The 21489-nt window shown below is 38.7% G+C and overlaps 1 protein-coding gene across 1 annotated transcript in view; it reads left to right on the top strand.

The window, feature by feature from the left end:
• BCKDHB (branched chain keto acid dehydrogenase E1 subunit beta) overlaps positions 1 to 21489 on the top strand; it is a 261605-nt gene that overhangs the window by 69298 nt on the left and 170818 nt on the right. Inside the window, exons 7-8 of the mRNA XM_047763367.1 lie at positions 12865 to 12962; positions 14903 to 15013. Coding sequence (XP_047619323.1) covers positions 12865 to 12962; positions 14903 to 15013 — 209 coding nt within the window. The remainder of the gene's footprint in view (positions 1 to 12864; positions 12963 to 14902; positions 15014 to 21489) is intronic.

Genomic DNA, 21489 nt, shown 5'->3' with positions numbered 1-21489 from the left:
TTAGGATTATGTTTGTCAGTTTTTACAAAATGTGGTAAACATAATATCCCCTCCCTTAAAATATGCAGTTGCTGCTATTGATTTTTAAGGTTTATGGCAAAGATCAAACTCGACGTGTTTAATTTTTAACATTTCTGCTGAAACCTACCTTGGGCAGATTTTTGCGCAATATAGCATAGTAATTATGAGCTTGGACCCCGGAGTTACCATTTACTATCTTGTAACTCTACCAAGCTACTTAGTATCTCTTCTGTGTCAGTTTCCTTATCTGTAGAATTGGGGTAAATTTAATATCAATCACATTTGAGTTCTGAGGATGAAATTAGGTGATACATTTAAGATGCTTAAAACAGGAGTTCCTACTGTGGTGCAGTGGGTTAAGAAACAGACTGTAGCCACTTGGGAGCAGCAGAGGTGATAGTTCGATCAATGTCTTGGGGCTGTGGGTTAAAGGAACTGACATTGCTGAAGCTGTGGCATAGGTTGCAGCTGCAGCTCATATTCAATCCCCGGCCTGGAACTTCCATATGCCATTAAAAAAAAAAAAAAAAAAAGGCTTGAAACAGTATCTGGTATATAGAAAGGGCTCCATAAATATTAGCTTTTTTGGTTATTATTGGGGTTTCCTTTATTTCTCATCAATGGTGACTTTTTTTCCTCTTAAATGCTATTTATAAGGTAAATCCGTGTCGTATATGTCACTTGGCTCTTGTCTCTGCACTTGCCCTTCTTGGTCTCCTCTGCAGTGGTTGGAAAGGAGTTGGAAGTTAGTAAGCTGTATTTCCTTGAGGTTCTGGCAATCTGAGTTCCAGCAGGAGTCTGTCAGTGGACTGTATGTGCAGTCATTTAGAAGGTGGTTTGAAGGTGGAAAGGAGGGAGGCCTTTGTGATTTTGGAGGCACCTCTGGTTGTGGCTTTGATGAGACTCTGTTCTGTCACATTGATGCCAAGAGCCTTGACGGGCCTTTTGCAGGACCGTCCTGCTCAGCAGCGGTGCATGGTCATACCAGCACCATCGGTGGCTCCTGTGGGTGAATGGGTCCAGCCCATAGGTGATATCTGCTTCCTGATCTCTGAGTTGTATTATCTTGCCATTTGCCACATCAGCCCTTCCTGTATCTTTATAACAGATTGCCTGAATTAAATTCTTCTAGAGAAGTTTGTTTTCCTGATTGGATCCTGATATAGAAAGTCAGTAGTTACTGTTCTCTGTTACATGTGCAATGATGAATTTTGCACTCTAACAGCTATATCAGTCCATATGCAGTTTTCTTATATCTTAGCAATACTGTCTTTTGTTGCTATGCTCCAGTGATTTTTTTTTTTTTCTATCCATTCTCTGTATTTAGGAAGTCAGTGGACAAGAACTAATGTTTGGGGTTTGCTGGGAATGGTAGCTCCTCACGGGTAATATATTTATGGAAACTTTACATACCAAAAAAGTGATGTAGAATATATCGCTAATAATACCTTAATGTTTTAAAGTCATCTACTCAATACAAGGTACTATATTTTATTGATTCCAAGATGTCTATTATCTCTCACATTTTAACATCTCTGAAATAGGAATGGGGCTTAAAATCAGTGGTATCTTGCAGTCATCTTATCCAGTGGTCACTATTACCTAATCATGCACAGATATCCAAATCATCAATCCCAGTGCTGACAGAATGGGTATCCCTAGTTTAGAATAGAAGTCAGAGATGCTGGAGAATTACTCTTTTAACAATGAGGTTCTAAGTGGTTTTGGTGAGTAGAAGGGTTGAGAAAGTGGAGAATCATAATTCCATGGGCATTGGAAGCAGGAATCAAAACCTGCTTCTTTCTTTCCCTTTTTTCTTTTTTTGTCTTTTTAGGGCCGCACCCACGGCATATGAAAGTTCTTAGGCTAGAGGTTGAATCGGAGCTACAGCTGCTGCCCTATGCCACAGCCACAGTAATGCCAATCCAAGCCATGTCTGTGACCTATACCACAGCTCATGGCAATGCTGGATCCTTAACTCACTGTGCGAGGCCAGGATTGAACCCGCATCCTCATGGATATTAGTTGGGTTCATTACTGCTGAGCCACAGTGGGAACTCCAAAACCAGGCTGTTTCTAATGTTGAGCTAGCTTGGAGTTCCCTGGTGGTCTAGTGGCAAGGATTTGGCACTTTCACCACAGTGACCTAAGTTCAATCCTTGTCTGGGAACTGAGATCCCACATCAAACCACTGTACACTATGGCCAAAACAAAACAAAAAAAATAATATTGAGCTAGCTTGAAAGCCTAATACCTATCTTTAAAATTTTTAATGGATTCATTTAAAAAGTGCTGTACCACTGATGTGTTTCATGATACGGAAAATGATATTCTGTAGAGAATACATACACTGATGATTTTAAGTCAAAGGGTGAGTGGGAAAAATTGGATTCTGAAAGTAAGCTTTAGAAATAGCTTAGAAATAGCTTTATTTTGCTTATATTTTGTTATGATGTATATATAAAGGTGATATATAATATCCAAGTCTGATTAAGAATAGTTTTTTGCTTTTGATAAGAATAAAATAAAAATTCTACTTCCTTCTTTCTCCCTTTTCTTCCTTCCTTCCTTCTTTTCTTTCTTACTTTCACAGTTGGGTAGCTTTATTAGTACCCTCATTTTCTCAACTTATATTAACACTTCCAAACACAGAGCCTGTTTTACAAGACACTGTCAATTTTCAGTGCCTCTCTCATGGATTATGTAAGCTGTTTCCTGTAGTTGACTTTCAGGGACCTGTCTAATTTGGTGTACCTGCCTGTTGTTTCCACTCTTATTTTTCCCCAAATCTGTGCAAGACTTGCTATGGTGGGCCAGAGCTCCTTTTGAAAATTTTAACATTAAAAATTTTGTTAGATGTTTCATTTGGAAATACGTTCAAAAAGAAAGGTTTCAAAAATTGTATAGAGATTTCTTTTGTCCTCCTCTCTTAGCTTCCCCAGATTTTAACTTGGTGTATAACCACAGCAGTAATGATCAAACACAGTACTGTGAACTCCTCTACACACAGAATTTCCAATTTCATTGTTAGTCCCACTTACGTTCTTTTCTAGATCAGAATCCAGTCTTGTTATCTCTTTTTAGTCTCCTTTATTTTGGTCAGACAGTTGTCTTTTTTTTTTTGCTTTTTAGGGCTGCACCTGTAGCATAGCATAGGGGTGGAATTGGAGCCACAGCCACAGAAACTCAGAATCTGAACCGCATCTTTGACCTACACCACAGTTCACGGCGACGCCAGATCCTTAACCCACTGAGCACGGCCAGGGATCAAACACGCATCCTCATGGATCTTAGTTGGGTTTGTTAACTGCTGAGCTACAAAGGGGACTCTTTTTTTTTTTTTAATGGTTGTGGCAAATGGGAGATCTAGATCCAGGATTGAACCTGCACCACAGCAGCAACCCAGGCTGCTGCAGTTGGATTCTTAACACACTTCACCACAGCAGGAACTCTTCTTTGTCTTTTTGTCTGTCATGATCTATGCATTTGGTCTGCCGTCTTGTAGAATGCCCTTCAGTCACTTTGCCTGTTTCTTCGTGATTAAATTCAGGTTATGCACGTATTTGTCAAGAACACCGTGCTAGCGATGCGGTACCTGGTCAGGGCATCGTGTCACGTGACGTGTGGTGTTCTCACTTCCTCATTTTTAACTTTGCTGTTGCTCATAGAAGGTGCCCTAATACTTAGAATGCCAGCTTTTTTAAAAAAATTATTTTTTATTTTTTTATCTTTTATTTTCCTTTTTAGGGCCGCCGTCGTGACATATGGAGGTTCCCAGGCTAGGGGTTGAATCAGAGCTACAGCTGCCGGCCTACACTACAGCCACGCAATGCAGGATCTCAGCCACATCTGTGACCTAATTGCAGCTCATGGCACTGCCAGATCCTTAACCCACTGAGTGAGGCCAGGAATCGAACCCGTGCCCTCATGGATACTAGACAGATTTGTTTCCACTGAGCCACAATGGGAACTCCTAAAAATTATTATTATTATTATTATTTGTTGTTGTTGTTGTTGTTGTTGTTGCTATTTCTTGGGCCGCTCCCGCGGCACATGGAGGTTCCCAGGCTAGGGGTTGAATCGGAGCTGTAGCCACCGGCCTACGCCAGAGCCACAGCAACTCGGGATCCGAGCCGCGTCTGCAACCTACACCACAGCTTACGGCAACGCCGGATTGTTAACCCACTGAGCAAGGGTAGGGACCGAACCCGCAACCTCATGGTTCCTAGTCGGATTTGTTAACCACTGCGCCACGACGGGAACTCCTAAAAATTATTTTTTAATTAAAGTATAGTTGATTTACAGTGTTGTGCCAATTTCTGTTGTGCAGGAAGGTGACCCAGTCATACATATATATCTGCAGCATGCCAGCTTTTTGTCTTTGTGCATCTAATTATATTCATTTTTCAGGATCTGTCTTTTTTGTAAAGTTTTATTGAGGTTTAATTGATTTACAATGTTGTGATTGTTTCTGCTGTACAACAGAGTGATTCAGTTGCACATATACAAATATCAATTTTTTTTTTTAATCAGATTGTTTCCCCATATAGATGAGCACAGACTATGGGGTAGAGCTCCCTGTGCTACAGAGTAGGTCTGTGGACCTTCCATTCCATATGCAATAGTGTGCCTAGGCCAATCCCAGACCCCTAAGGATCTACCTTTTTTTCGTGGTTTTCCTCTGTTTGCCCCAGTTCACCTGCTCTCTCACTTTTCTACGGTTCTGTTTTCTGTAAGCCCTCCATTTCATGTGATTGTGATCCCTGAACTGCTGTGGCTCCCAGGACACTTCTCTGGTGTCCTTCCATTTATCCTGTCCACACCTGTTCCCAATAACCAACATGGCTTCAGGAATAGAATACCAGAGTTTCGCACTTACTCTTTTATTTATGGAAACGTAATTTTACCTTCTAATTATATAGTAATATTATACTAATATTATCACAGGTATATTGATTAATACAGATTAATAGAGAAATATTGTAACAGTATATTGACTTTTTTTTTTTTTTCGGTCTTTTTTGTCTTTTCAGGGCCACACCTGTGGCATATGGAAGTTCCCAGGCTAGGGATCTAATCGGAGTTGTAGCTGCCAGCCTACACCAGAACCACAGCAACGTCAGATCTGAGCCGAGTCTTCAACCTACACCACAGCTTACTGCAACGCCGGATCCTAAACCCACTGAGCAAGGCCGGGGATTGAACCTGAAACCTCATGGTTCCTAGTTGGATTTGTTTGTGCTGCGCTGTGATGGGAACTCCTATATTGACTTTCTAGCTTATACTGTTAATGTTTGCATCTTCAGTGATTTGAGGGGCAGAGGACAGGGGAAGATGGGGTGCAATGGTATTTGGAGAGTAATTTTAAAGTGATTACTAGACGAAATTGCCCTTAGTTCCCTTGTTCATGTATTCTTATTTCTAACACCAGCATTATAGGTAACTATTAATGGAATAGTGAAAATTACCAAAAAATTATGAGCATAATTAATAACCTCAAATCTGAGAGTATTTATTCAGAAAAAGGACACCTGTCATATAGAGAGATTAATTTATAGTTAATATCAGTTTTATCAGCAGATGATAATAGTTAATATATGATATAGTTAATATTATATAGTATATATATAATATATATAATATAATATAATATAATATATTATATATATATAGTATATATATAATATTATATATAGTATATATATAATATAGTTAATATATGATATAGTTAATATGATATAGTTAATAATTCAGTTTATCAGCAGATGATAATAGAAATAAGATTAACATTCCTGGAATGAAGGGTTTCTTGTCCTTTTTTTCTTTTTTTTTTTTTGGCTGCGCTCATGGCATATGGATGTTCCTGGGCCTGGAATCAGACCCGTACCACAGCAGTGACCCAAGCTGCTGTAGTGACAACATTGGATCCTTAACCTGCTGTGCCACAAGAGAACTCCAAAACTTTCCAGTCTTTTTTTTTTTTTTAATTTTTTAATTAAAATTTTCCACTCTTAATGACTGTACTGCTGACTTATTTGAAATTGTAAAGCTGTTTTCTTCCTAAGGACCGAAAGAACATCGGCTGCCATGAATTTAATGTGTCCTCATTCCTTTCCTAGGATTTGGCTGCTTTCCACAGTTTATAGGTGGGAGACTGGGCACAGATGTCATATGATGCCTTGTCAGACATCAGATTAGATGCAGAGGCAGGGGTGGGACTGGGCCCTTGGGTGTGTGTGGATTCCCCTGGCCACCATCTGACTGTCATTTCTGGCATATGAGAGCATTTTTCTCAGGAGCGGAGATATCAGGTAGCATGAAGTAATGGATTGTAGAAATATACTTTTTTTCTTTTTGCTTTTTAGGGCTATTCCTGTGGCATATGGAAGTTCCCAGGCCAGGGCTTGAATTTGAGCCGCAGCTGCCGGCCTACACCACAGCCACAGCAATGTAGATCCTTAATCCATTGAGCGGGGCAAGGGATCAAACCCACATCCTCATGGATACTAGTTGGATTCGTTTCTGCTGAGCCACAATGGGAACTCTACTTTCTTTTTTGAAAAGAACGTTTATGCTTTAACAGAGCATCATGTATAATGCCCCACGGTAAAGCCCAACTGAGCTTCCCATCTCTGAGGAAACGAGCATTACTATAAATTAGCACCAGAGCAGAGAAGTGACCCTATTTCTTCTGAAATAATACTTTGTCCAACATCATTAAGAGTGAGTTATTATTCTCTTGCTGATTCTTTCTACATGAGTTATTAATGTATTAAATCAGAAGGCACTGGGGAGTTGTTCCTAGGGGCTTGGGAATGTAATTCAAAGGTTTCAGCATTCACCTTTACTTGAAACATCACGTAAATTGGTATTTACATGTGTTTGTAGGTGTGTATACACACCTACACACATATTTCACACCTCCATTTCTTTGTACACACCTTTTCTTTCTACCTGAAATCCATCCTTTATTTTTCTCTTGTGCCAAGAACTTATGACTCCCATCAGCTGTCCCCTTGATGGAGATGAAGCTGCTTCGATCTTACAGTCAGGCTGCTGTTTTCCTCTGTCTGCCTAGAACAGTTTGTCCTCACTGCTGTATCATGTTTTTGTTTGCTGATCATCTTTTTCCATGTTTTTCACTCCCAGTTGAGTGTGTGCTTCCCTAGGAGGATGGGAACTGCCTCTTTCAATTTCATAGTCTGGAGTCTTTTCTTTGGGGTCTCGCCTGTGGCATGTGAAAGTTCCTGGGCCAGGGATTGAACCTGTGCTACAGCAGTGACTTGAGCTACAGCAGTAACAACACCGGATCCTTAACTTACCGAGCCACCAGAAAACTCATACAGTATACATTTAAAAACCTATACTGTCCAGGAGTTTCCATTGTGGCTCAGCAGGTTAAGAATTGACTGGTATCCATGAGGATTCAGATTTGATCTCTGGCCTCGCTCAGTGGGTTAAGGACCTGTTGTTGCCACAAGCTGTGGTGTAGGTCATAGACACGGTTCGGTTCTGCTGTTCCTGTGGCTGTGGTATAGGCTGCAGTTGCAGATCTGATTCAATCCCTGGTCTGGGAACTTCCATATGCCGCATGTGCGGCCCTTAAAAAAAAAAAATCTATCCCGTCTGATAGTTGAGAAAAAAATTGCATCTTTTTTTTAAATTTTTGCCTTAGAAAACTCCATCTTTTTAAAAAAGCCACACATTTTTGTCAAAGTCTCTGATGCTGAAGAGATTCTCTGTGGGATGCTCATTAGTGCTAAAATTGAAATATAATCAGCAGGTGGTAAAATGAAGTGATACCGATAGTCCCACTGCTATGAATACAGGAATCTGCACAATGATTGCATAGGGGGCCCTTTTGTTCCTGAGATTCATGCTCTAACTCCTTTTCCTGCTTTTATATAAATATATCTATATCTCTATATATATCACAGCTTTTTTTAATCCATTCATATGTTGATGGACACTTAGGTTGCTTCTACCTTGACTATTGTAAGTAATGCTCCTGTGAACATTGAATTGCATGTATCGTTTTGAGTTAGTATTTTTGGTTTTTCTGGATATTTACCCAGGAATGCAATTGCTAAGTCATATGGTAGATCTATTTTTAGTTTTTTTACAAACCTCCATACTGTTTTCCACAGTGGCTGCACCACTTTACATTCCCATCAACAGTGTAGGGGGGTTCCCTTTTTTCCACATCCTTGCCAATGTTTGTTATTTGTGTTCTTTTTAATGACAGCCATTCTGACAGGTATGAGGTAATATCTCATTATGGTTTTGATTTGCATTTCTCTGATGACTATTGATGGTGAATATTTTTTCATGTGCCTATCAGCCATCTGTATGTTTTTTTTTTGGAAAAATGACTGTAGGTCTTCTGCCCAATTTTTAATCAGTTGTCTGGGTATTTTTTTGGTTATTTAGTTATTTGAGCTATATGTATATTTTAAATATTAACCCCTTATTGGTCATATCATTTGTCAATATTTTCTTCCATTTAGTATCTTGTCTTTTCATTTTTTCAACAGTTTCCTGAGCTGTGCAAAAACTTTTAAGTTTAATCAGATTGCTTTTTTTTTTTTTATTTTTGCTTTTGTTTCTTTTGTCTGAGGAGACAGATACCAAAAACATTGTTCTGATTTATGGCAAAGAATGTTTTGCCTGTATTCTCTTCTAGAAGTGTTATGGTTTCTGGTCTTAAGTTTAGGTTTAATCCATAAAACTGTACTCTTATTTTTATTTTATTTTTTATTTATTTTTCTTCTTTTTGTGGCTGCCCTTGCAGTATATGGAAGTTCCCAGGCTAGGGACTGAATTGGAGCTGTAGCTGAGGCCTATGCCACAGCCACGACAACATGGGTTCTGAGCCACAATTGCAACCTATGCTGCGGCTTATGGCAACGCCAGATCCTTAACCCACTGAGTGAGGCCAGGGATCAAACCCACATCCTCACAGACACAATGTTGAGTTCTTAACCTTCTGAGCCACCATAGGAACTCCTGATTGTTTTTAATTTAATACAAGACTCTTTATTGGCATGATTTCTTTTTTTCCTCAATGGAAGACAAATCTTTGTTTCCCCTCTGTCCCTTAATTAATTGTTAAAGTAATGAGGAGGTCTTATTATTCTGGGTAATTTATTGAATACCATGAAGCAGTTAGTCACACACTGGCAGTTCTTCAGAGGAGGTGGTTCGCAACGCCAGCCCATTTCATTTGGTGTGCCAGCCCTTAGAGTTGTGTGTTCCAGGGATTTGCTAATCACCAGCTGGCAACTGATTTACAAGGCAGGAAGGACAGAAATCTTGAATGCCAGCCACCAACTCACTAGCAAGGCAGAGTGTGTACTGGCTTCAAGCCTTGGCTTTTGGCATGCAGATCTTGCTGCCTGGGGAAAGAAGACGGTAGTGTCTAAGAGCCTGCATGCTACCTTTGGCATGCTTGCCAGATGTTATCAGCATTGTTCCTGACCATCACTTTGGTTTAGCAGCTGAGAACTGCTAAGTGAAATGTGTTATTTTAGTTGAATATGGCTGTCTCCCTGTTTGTTTGTTCCTTTGTCCATCCGTCCATATTTCCGTTGGTCCATGCATCCATCTAATACTGCATTTAAGCCATCCATGCATAGGCTGGAATTAACCTCTGAAAGCACTGTTTAGAATTAAAGTTGGGAAACCTTCTGTTCTCTTTTCCCTTCCCTTCCCTTCTCCGGCCATCCTGAGGCTCATGGAGTTCCCGGGCTAGGGATCAGAAGCGTTGCCATAGTTGCGACCTGTGCAGAAGCTGCAGCAATGCCAGATCCTTAACCTACTGCTGTGCTTGGCCAGGGATTGAGCCTGCACCCCAGTGCTCTAGAGATGCCACCGAGGATCCTGTTGTACCACAGCAGCAACTCCTATTTTCTTTTCTTTTCTTTTCTTTTCTTTTCTTTTCTTTTCTTTCCTTTCCTTTCCTTTCCTTTCCTTTCCTTTCCTTTCCTTTCCTTTCCTTTTCTTTTCTTTTCATTTCCTTCCTTCTTTCCTTCCTTCCTTCCTTCCTTCTTTCCTTCCTTCCTTCCTCTCTCTCGCTCTCTCTCTTTCTCCCCCCCGCCCCCTCGGCCACAGTGTGCAGCAGCTTATGTAGAATCTCAGTTCCCAGACCAGGAATTGAACTCGGGCCCCAGTGGTGAAAGCTCCAATTCCTAACCACTAGACCATCAGGGAACTTCTGGGAAACATTTTCTGTAAAGGGATTGATAGTGACTATCTTAGGCTCCTAGGCCACACTGCCTCTTGCAACCACTCAGCTTTGCTGTTCAAGGGCAGAAACAGCCATAGATTATATGTAAGTAAATGGACATGGTTGGTGCCAACAAAACATTGTTTACAAAAGTTTCGATTTGCTCACCCCTGGTTTAGAGTGTTGAAGGTATCTGACTCAACATAGCTTGTGTGCTACACAAAAACTTTAAAAATATGCTTTAAATGCTTTGTACATGTCTTGGGTTTGTTAGCTCAGTTGTCATCTGCGTTGAGGTTTACCCATAAAAGTAGTTTTATAGGTCTTACTATTTTTAAAATTTATTTATTTATTTATCTCTATTTATCTATCTATGTACTTAAATATATTGGTAATTTAAAACTTATTTATCTCTCTGGCACTGGTTATATAAAAGTCATTGGATTGGGAATACCCAAAATTACAAGGAGTAAAAATTTCCTGCCTATCACTGATAACAGCACCATTAAATTTGATAGTTTTTACTTAAACTAGGATTTCCAAAACTATACTTTGATATGAAAACGTAACCAAGTTATATTGCTAAGTGGTGAAAGGAGGTTGAAGAAGGTTTCTACAGAGGGAATACAGTATGATTCTATTTGTGGAAATAAGATTTACATATGTCGCATATAGTTGACCCTTGAACAACATGGATTTGAACTGCACAGGTCCAATTGTATGTGAACTGTTCTCAGTAGTTAAGTGCTATGTGGTACTGTGGTCCGCGGTTGGCTGAATCTGCAGATGTGGAACCTAGAATGCAGAGGGCCAGCTGTAAGTTATACTCAGATATTTGCATGGATGTTTATGCCCCTCACCTCCACGTTGTTCAAGGGTCAACTATCTGTGCATATTGAACTATTATAAATATCAGAAAGATTGTGAATCAGTTAGTTTTCAAGGGGTGAGATCACCTAGCCAATATTAGCTGAAGGATCGTAAATAGCTCAGAGGTCTCTGGAGTGCCGAAGAACCAGGCTTATGCCACAGTTTCTTGGCATCACTAGTGTTGCAAAGATGCCCAGCAGCTATCACTGGACCTAGAACTGTGTGTCTGAATCATTTGGTACCACTGAGCTTGGATGCTGGATCTGCCTCCACTGGTACCAGTATTCTGAAATGGATTCTGTGTACTTGCTAGTCCTCTGTGTCATCAGCTTCCCATTCAGAGTCTGGCATGGGTGGTCACATTTGTTTGGCAGAGTCCACGTTTTGTGTTCTAGCTGCCCAGGAAGCTGGGAAAGTAAATGTGTGGACTTGACTTCTATAGTAGACCAAGGGTCCTGCCTTTTGACAAAGGACTGTAGATAATTAAGAGGTCCGGACAACAGAAAGAGTGAGAGCTGTCCACTGGAGAAACCACAGAAATTGTTGGTATTCATTACTTCTGGGCAGTGGAGTTGGAAGGGCTGACTGGGGAGCAGAGGGAATCTTTTATTTTACTCTTCTGTGCTCTTTGAATTAAAAAAAAAAAGCTCATATAACAATGATAGTTAAAAAAATCATGTGGAGAAGGAACAAAAGGGAACAAGCTTTTTTTCTGCACACTTCCATTGTTAGACTGTTTCACAAAGGAATCAAGAAGCCTTCCCAGCATAACTGGCTAATTCCATCAACATCCTACTCTGTTTCACTTAAAAATTCATCTTCCTATTACCTCTTAAATTCAGTCGATTCTATGTTATTTGCACTTGACTGGGCAGAGACATCATGAACATCACGAAATGATTTTCTCTGGAATACCAGCCATTTATTCTTCCTTTGGGCCTGGTACATCCAGTTCAGTTTATCTCTTTGAAGTCTGCAGGATTCAGCTTTGAAAATTAAGATGTTGTCAGCGGCCATGATTGATGAAATGTTCATTTTGCAAGATGCAAAAATAAAATATACTTAAAAAGGGGCCCCTGCTTTTTTTCCTCCTGTTTTTCAAACACCTATGCATTTATTTGCTCCTTGATAGAAAACTTGTCTGAGAACTTAATACAGTCCAGTCAAGTTTTAGTAGACACACTAAAATTTTTTTAAACTTCATTTTTTAGAATAGTTTTAGATTTACATAAAATGTATGAAGATACTACAGTGTTCCCATACACCCCACACTCAGTTTCCTCTTTTATTTTTTTTTTGGCTGCACCTGCAGCATATAGAAGTTTGTGAGCGAAGGATCAAACACGCCCCACAACAGTGACAACGCTGGATCTTTAACCCACTGTGCCATAAGGGAACTCTCAATTTCCTCTGTAATTAACCTTATGTTAGTACGGTACACTTGGTACTGTGCGAATGAACCAACGTTGATACACGAATACTGACTAAAGCCCCAACTTTATTAAGGTTTTCTTAGTTTTTACCTAAAGTCCTTTTTCTGTTCCAAGATAGCTAATTTATCTTGGACCTTTTCATCTGTGTAGCATATGCAATAAATGACATTTCCGTCATAAATAATTTAAGGAATTTGGGGGAAGAAAAAATCAAATAAAACTCTGCCACAATGTGGTTCTTGTATTCTGTTATGCACAAGTGTCACATGAGGAAAAATAACTAACCTTTCCTTCTTTCTTTTCTTGTATATTCAGTGGAACAGGTTCCCATAGAACCATACACTATCCCTCTGTCCCAGGCCGAAGTCATCCAAGAAGGGAGTGATGTGACTCTTGTTGCCTGGGGCACTCAGGTCAGTAGTGGTCATACCAGCTGGTCATGCCCATCTGGTGTTGGGAAACTCTCATTTTTTTTCTTTATTACTGAGTGAATTTTATTACATTTATAGTTGTACTATGATCATCACAACCAAATTTTATAGCATTTCCACCCCAAACCCTTAGTGCATCCCCCTACAACCTGTCTCCTTTTGAAATCATAAGTTTATCAAAGTCTGTGAGTCAGTATCTGTTCTGCAAAGAAGTTCACTGTGCCCTTTTTTTAGATTCCACATGTCAGTGATAGCATTTGATGTTGGTTCTCATTGTCTGATAATTTCTACGTCCATCCATGTTGCTGCAAATGCTGTTATTTCGTTCCTTTTAATGGATGAGTAATATTCCATTGTGTATGTGTACCACATCTTCTTTATCCACTCCTCTGTCAGAGGACATAGAAGTTGTTTCCATGTCTTGGCTATTGTATATAATGCTGCAATGAACATTGGAGTATGCATGTCTTTTCGAGTCATGGTTTTTTCTGGATAAATGCCTAGGAGTGGGACTGCTGGATCAAATGATAATTCTATTTTTATTTTTTGGAAGAATCTCCATACTATTTTCCACAGTGGTTGCACAATTTACATTCCCACCAACAGTGTAATAGGATTCCCTTTTCTCCACACTCTCTCCAGAATCTATTGTTTGTAGACTTTTTGGTGTAAGGTGGTACCTCATAGTGGTTTTGATTTGCATTTCTCTAATAATGAGTGATGTTGAACATCTTTTCATGTGTTTTTTGGCCATCTCTATGCCTTCTTTGGAGAATTATCTGTTTAGATCTTCTGCCCATTTTTTGATGGGGTTGGTTTTTTTTTGGTATGGAGCTGCAGAAGGTGTTTATAAATTTTGGAGATTAATCCCTTGTCAGTCGCTTCATTTGCAAATTTTAAATTCTGATTCTACAAAGAAATGAAAATGCCTTCATTATAGCTCAAGTTAAGTCATGTCTGGCACTACATCTGTATCTGGTACCAATTTCTGATTGCAGGTGGGAGGTGGGATGCCTTTGCAGTCATATTTCAGTATCTTTGCCTATGGTGAAGCCATTAAAAATATGTTGAGAGTTTATAAAAGTGTATTCATTAAAGACCCTCTCTTTTGAAGTGTTCCTTACATATCCTTGGACTTAATATCTTAAGTATTGCTGCCTTGGACTTAATATCTTTTTTAGCCATAATTTTTATTTTATTGAATGAAAGATTCTTTACATTCTGTAGTACTTTACAACTTTCAGAAGCTTCGCATACATGATTTTCTATATATTGTCTCCTGATTTTCCTTCTGTTTCTTTAACTATCCTCGTCCTTCCTCCTCCTTTTCTTTTTTGTTTTGTTTTTAAAGTGACCTCATCATCCTCCACTTTCCTTTCAAATGTTGGTCCTCCACAGGGTCCCGTGATCTGTGCCTTTTCTCGTCCTATCTTTCGCTAGACGCTCAGCCTACCCTTCTGACTCTCTTTACCGTTTGTGTGCTGATGTCATTGAAACCAGTATCTCGGACAAGCGACTGCCTCCTCTTTCTCTAAGAATTCCTTTCCAGCTGTTTTCTAGACATCTGTTTGGTTATTTTTTCTCTCTCTCTTTCTTTTTTTTATTTTGTCTTTTTAGGGCTCTAGGTGCAACATATAGAAGTTCCCAGGCAGGGGTCGAATCAGAGCTGCAGCTGCCGGTCTACACCACAGCCACAGCCACAGCCATGTGGATCCAGGATCCAAGCCAAGGCTGACCTATACCGCAGCTCATGGCAATGCTGGATCCTTAACCCACTGAGCTCCGCTTGGTTATTTTGGTAGAAAGTGGGTTTCAAATGCAATTTTTGTGGCAAATCCATTCCCCTGAGTTTATACACTGACTCCATTAAGGGTATCAGCATTCACCTGATTTTTTTCTGTGATCATTCTTCCTCATTTCAGGTTCATGTGATCCGAGAGGTTGCTTCCATGGCTCGGGAGAAGCTTGGAGTGTCCTGTGAGGTCATCGATCTGAGGACTATAATACCTTGGGATGTAGATACAGTTTGTAAGGTATGAATGTAGCGTCAATAGTGTCATTTCCTCAAAATCCCAGGCTGAACTGGTTGGCTCTTTGCCAAGAATTCTTTGTTTTGAAGTTTCAAGCTTCATGAGCATTTCCAACTGCTTTGAAACTTTAAAATTAACACCCTGAAGGAAATGTATATTTAACTTAATGCTCAAGAAAACACATCACTTGAGATTTTTCCTTCCTATAGTTCTCTGTTCAAAGTATCACAATGTGTAGTATTGTCCTTCTTGCAGCCAGTTTGGACTGAGTTGTGTGAGTAATGGACCAAAGCAAATGAGAACGTATTAGGGATGTTGAAACCACCTGCATTTTTTTCTTATTGGTTAGCATTCCATAAGCTAGGTTTGATATAGACAGCTAAATGATTTTGCTGAATTCTCTTTTGTCCCCTTTCCAAAAGAGATGGAGATAGATTATTAAAAAAAAAAAACTTCTTTATATAGCTTCAGCACTGTGGATCACAATTTAATGTTAGGTTGTGGGATTCTGGCTCTGACCTTCAATTTTCGAAGTCACCTGTTTAGATTGATCTCTTTATTACTATTCATAGGATTCACATAGTCCCCTCTCAAGAATATTGTTTAGATTTCATTTACTTGATTGTAGCTGATAACCCTTTATACTAATGTCTAGATAATAGAAGTGCATCTGTTACCAAACTGATATATAAGGAAGGTTAAGCTCTTTTTTGTGTACATGTTGGTCTTATTTGTCTGCGCTGCATGTATTTTTTCTTTTTTTCTCTCTCTCATTTTTTAAATGGCCTCACCCACAGCATATGGAAGTTCCAGGCCAGGGACTGGATCCCAGCTGTAGCTGCAACCTGCAACCACAGCTTCAGCAACACTGGGTCCTCAACCTGCTGCTCCACAGAGGGAACTCCTGCGGGCATTTTCAAATCAAGTCAGACATTGTGTTTTGTTCAAAGAGCCAAATATTCCATATCATGGCTAAACTGGGTCTGATAGACTTTGCTCCAGAGCAGGCTTTTTCTTTGCAACATGTCTCCCTCTCCCTCTCTTGGGGTTTGTATTCATAATGAGAATGGTGCTTTTGCTTGGAGATAGATGGTTAGAACAAGCACTTTTTTGTTTTGTTTTGGCTGTTACTATGGCATATAGTCAGCATAGGGATATATATGGCATATAGCATATGTATGGCACAGGGATTGAACCTGAGCTGCTGCCGTGACAATGCCAGATCCTTCACTGGCTGTGCCACCAGGGAACTCCAGGACAGGACAAGTACTTTTAAGCCTTATTTACATATTTATATACATTATACATTTAAAAATATTTGTAGCAGCTTATGGTAAAACACAAAGAAAATAACCCTCCAAGTTGCTAACCATGAAAGTAAAGTGAGGAAAAGCCAAAGAAAGAAGAACTGACAAATTATTTATATTTATATCCATCTGTTTCTTTGGACAACCCCTCCCTCCTTCCCCCTATGACCCCTACCCTTTATTAAGTCTACTGGTAGCATCTTTTTGTGCTCCTGGAATGTAGACCTTGTTTCTTTTGGGCTCCTACTGCCCTAAGGAAGAAGATGAAAGAGGAGCCTAAAGGCCTCTACTGGTTGAGAAAGTAATGCAACAGACCTCTGACCTGTTGATATCAATCTTTTAGTTTTGGGTTGGGTGCTTTCATCATATTATTTTTCTAGTTGATAACCCTCCAGTTATGCCAGTGAAAGCCGGTTTTTCATTTCTTGATTATGTCAGGTCTATTTGTGCCTCTCTTCATTGCTGATCATGGTACATCTTCTGTTTTCCTCCCATGTGTCAAGAGAAAAGGGTTGATACTTGGCATCTTTTCTAGGAATTGGAAATAATTTTAAAGAAGAGGCTTCTATAGCCAAACACTCATATTAAACATAATTTTTTATTTGTTGTTGTTTAACTACAGTTCAGCTTTTCTTCTTTATCCTTATGAATTCTATACTAATCCATTTAGGCTTATTGTCTCTTTCAGTTAGTGCTGTGTTTTATCACTGGTTTATTTTATTTTTTCAAGGGCTGCACCTGTGGCATATGGAAGTTCTCAGGCTAGGGGTTGAGTTGGAGCTGCGGCCACTGGCCACAGCCGCAGCAACATGAGATCCCAGCCGTGTCTGTGACCTACACCACAGTTCACAGCAACAACAAATACTTAATTCACTGAGCGAGGCCAGGGATCGAACCTACATTCTCAGGGATACTAGTCAGGTTTGTTTCTGGGAACTCCTATTGGTTGTTTTTGTCTTATGATAAAATTAGATCTCTCAACTTTATTCATTATATGTTAAACTCAACATTAAAATGCATCTTTTGGAATACCTAATCAAGAAAAGCCTATTGAAGGAAAAAATAATTTATTGAACATACACATTGGCATACAGTGCATAGTAAAAGGACTCTGGAACATTGGTTTATGTAACCTGAATTTAACTATGTTTTAAGAACATAGTCATACTTTTTACTTAATCTTCGAAGCATGGTTTGAAACTTATAAGCCTGAACAGTCGCTTGGGGACAGAGAAAGCAGGAGGGTTTTTCTTTTTTTAAATTAATTAATTTTTTATTGAGGTGTAGTTGATTTATAATATTATATTAGTTTCAGGTGCACAACATAGTGATTCAAAATTTTTATAGGTTATATACCATTTAAAGTTATGAAATATTGGCTGTATTCCTTGTGCTGTACAATATAGCTTTGTCGCTTTTATTTTTTACATAGTAATTTGTACCTCCCTCCCTCTCTTGCCCCACCCTCTTCCCTCTCCTCATTGGTAATCACTAAATTATTCTCTGTATCTGCAAGTCTGTTTCTTTTCTGCTATATTCACTAGTTTGTTTTATTTTTTAGATTCTGTATATAAGTGATAACACACAGTATTTATCCTTGTCTGACATCTTTCACTGCATGTGATACTGTCCAGGCCCATCCAAGCAGCAGGGGTTTTTTTGTTTTGGTTTAAAAATTTTATTGAAGTATAATTGATTTACAGTGTTGTGTAAATTTCTGCTATACAGTAAAGTGACTTAGTTATACATATATGTGTTCTTTTTCATATTCTTTTCCGCTGTGGTTTATCACAGGATATTGAATATAGTTCCCTGTGCTATGCAGTGTGACCTTGTTGTTTATCCATCCTATATGTAACAGTTTGCATCTGCTAATCCCAAACTCCCAGTCCAGCCACCTACCCACCCCCACCCTTGGCAACCATAAGACTGTTCTCCATGTTTATATGTCTTTTTCTGTTTTGTAGGTAGGTTCACTTGTGCCATAGATTCCACATATAAGTTATATCATGGGTATTTGTCTTTCTCTTTCTGACTTCACTTAGTATGATAATTTCTAAATCCATCCATGTTTCTGCAAATGGCATTATTTTGTTCTTTTTTATGGCTAACATTCCATTGTATGTGTGTACCTCCACTTCTTTATCTGTTCATCCACTAATGGACATTTAGGTTGTTTCCATGTCTTGGCTATTATAGATAGTGCTCGAGCAGCAGAGTTTTTGACTGTTGCTCAGGGGAGCTACAAAATTAGAGACCTGAGTGGGCCTAAAATTTGTAGTCAGTTTATGTACTCAATTCTTAATCTGATATTAAAGAGCTAAGATGGAAGCCACTGACAAGCAGAATAGAAACTCTTAAATTTTGGGGTGATTAGAAGACAGAAACCTATTCTTAGGCCTGGGGTGTGGGTAGGGGTGGAGTGGTCTGAGAACACCAGTGATGAGAGTTGAAAACCCTGAAATGAGTGGTAAATTGGCATTTACCGCAGCTGCTTTTTACTTGGGGTTCCCATGTTAGTTTCAACTAGAAGTTGAGACTCAAGGTGTATAGAACCCTTGTTTCACGAGGCTGTAGGGACAGAATTCAAAGCTTGAAGGGTCTTAAACACACAGTCAGTCTCTCTCTCAAGATATTTGCCAAGTTCTATGATGGGAGCTAGCCAAATATTTCTGAAAAGCCAAGCCATCAGCTGAGGTGAAGTGACAAAGACCAGTCATGCCCTCAGTTGAAAGCTATGGAGTCAAGTCTTAGATTAGAGGCAAATCAGAAATGGATCAGAGCTTTCCAAATCCAAAGGCTGCCTCCAGCTTTCTCAGTTCCTTTTGAATTAATATAATTTACCTTCTGCTCTACCTGCTCAGAAGAGCAAGGAGGCAGTCTTATCATTTGGAGCCTCTTATCAATCAGCATTCAGTTAAAAAAATGACTAAGTATGTGAAGAGACAGGAACATTTGACCAAAACCAAGAGAAAACAAAATAATAGAAAGCAGAAACACAGGTGATCCAGATATTAGAGTTAGTAGACAAGGACTTTATGATTATTATGTTTGGGTACATAGAGAAAAAAAGAACAAAAGAGGTAAGAAGGTAGAGGATTAGTCTAGAGATGTGTTGTGTGTGTGTGTGTGTGTGTGTGTGTGTGTGTGTGTGTGTATCAAACATTATAGAAGAAAAAAAATGGTGGTAAGAACTCAGTGGATGTGTTGAAAAACATACTGGATTTAGTAGATGATATGATTAATGACTAGAAGGCAAGTTAATAGAAGATGTCCAAACTGAAGCACAGAGAGGAAAAAAATTGACTAGAAAAGAGTGTAAATGACATTTTGGATCTGGTTAAAGGATCTGTCCTATATACAATCTGAATATAGAAGAAGGAGAAAAGTGAATGACTTTGTCAGAAACAATATCTAAGAATATTTCTCATGAAACATTGAGAGCACGAACCCGCATATTCAGGATGCTTTGTGAACCTCTAAGAGGGATATTTTTAAAGGAAACCACATCCCTGTATACAATGGAATGACATCTTTAATTGCTGGAGATGCCAACCTAGAATTCTATACCCAGTGAAAGCATCCTTTTAAAATTAAAGTGAAATAAATAGTTTGGGCAAATAGAAATTGAGAGAATTTATCAACAGTGCATTTTCACTAATAGAAATACCACCAGGGAATTTCTTAGGCAGAAGAGAATGATCCTAGAAGAAAGTCAGGATGGACTTACATGGCATTAAGATATTCTGTGTTCTGGTTTGGTTAGTTAAGTGTAAAATTTATATTAGGTTATAGTAAGTCAGGATGCATGTTGTAATCTCCAGAGTAACAACTGAAATAATAGTGAATATATTCAGCAAGTTAAAAAGGGAAGTATAGATTAATAAAAATATTTGTTTAGACCAAAAGAAAGAAAGGAAAATATGTATAAAAGACAGATGTATCAATAGAAAACAGATTGTAAGATGACAGATAAAAACCCAGGAATATATGTAATTAAATTAAATACAGATGAATTAAGTCATCCTTGTAAGAGCCCAGGACTGTCAGACTTCATTAAAAAATGACACTAACAAATATGCAGCTTAAAAGATACATACTTATTTTATTTTTTATTAAAGTATAGTTGATTTACAGTGTGCCAATTTCTGATGTACAGCAAAGTGACTCAGTCATATATATATATGTATATATATGTGTGTGTGTGTATATATATACATACATATATGTACATTCTTTTTTAAAATCTTATTTTCCATCAAGGTCTATCACAGGAAATTAGATATAGTTCCCTATGCTATAGAGTAGGACCTTATCATTTATCCATTCTAAATGTAATAGTTTGCATCTACTAACCCCAAACTCCCAATCCATCCCATTTCCTCCCACCTCCCGCTTGGTGACCACAAGTCTGTTCTCCATGTCTACGAGTCCGTTTCTGCATTGTAGATAAGTTCTTTTGTGCCATATTTTACATTACACATATAAGTCAAAAAAGCCCATGTGATCATCTTAATAAATGCAGAAGAAGTATTTGACAAAATTCAACATCCATTCATGATAAAAGTTCTTAATGAAACGGCTTTAAAGGGAATGTATCTCAACATAATTAAAGCCCTTTATGACAAACCCACAGCCAATATAACACTCATCAGAGAAAATCTGAAAGCCTTCCCACTAAGATCTGGAGCAAGACAAGGATGCCCATTCTCATCGCTTTTGTTCAACGTAGTAATGGAAGTCCAGGCCACAGCAATCAGACAAATGAAAGAAATCTACTATATGTAGAAAATCTTAAGGACTCCACACAAAAACTACTCGATCTGATAAAGAATTCATCAAAATAGCACAAAATAAGATTAACATTCAGAAAAGAGGTATACTTTAAATATAAGATGGACTTTTCTGTAAATAATGCTCTTTTAGTTGGGTACCACAGAAAATAATTATGTTCACCCATGGAACACAAATGTCAATTCCGGGAGGACTGTGGACCTAATTATGAGAGAGAAAATAATAAAGCTCCTGGGAAAACAGGTGAATATTTTTATGATCTTGTGCAAAGATTTCTTAACTAAAAGAAAAGAAAAACTTTGAAGTGTTAACATTTAAAAAAGGCTGACAAAACTGGATTTCATTAAAATTAAGAATTTATTCATCAAAAGGCCTTGG

This window comes from Phacochoerus africanus, chromosome 2 (genome assembly GCF_016906955.1).
Source record: "Phacochoerus africanus isolate WHEZ1 chromosome 2, ROS_Pafr_v1, whole genome shotgun sequence".
Taxonomy (NCBI): Eukaryota; Metazoa; Chordata; class Mammalia; order Artiodactyla; family Suidae; genus Phacochoerus; species Phacochoerus africanus.
Note: the sequence above shows the minus strand (reverse complement) of the source record. Positions and strands in the feature narration are given on the sequence as shown.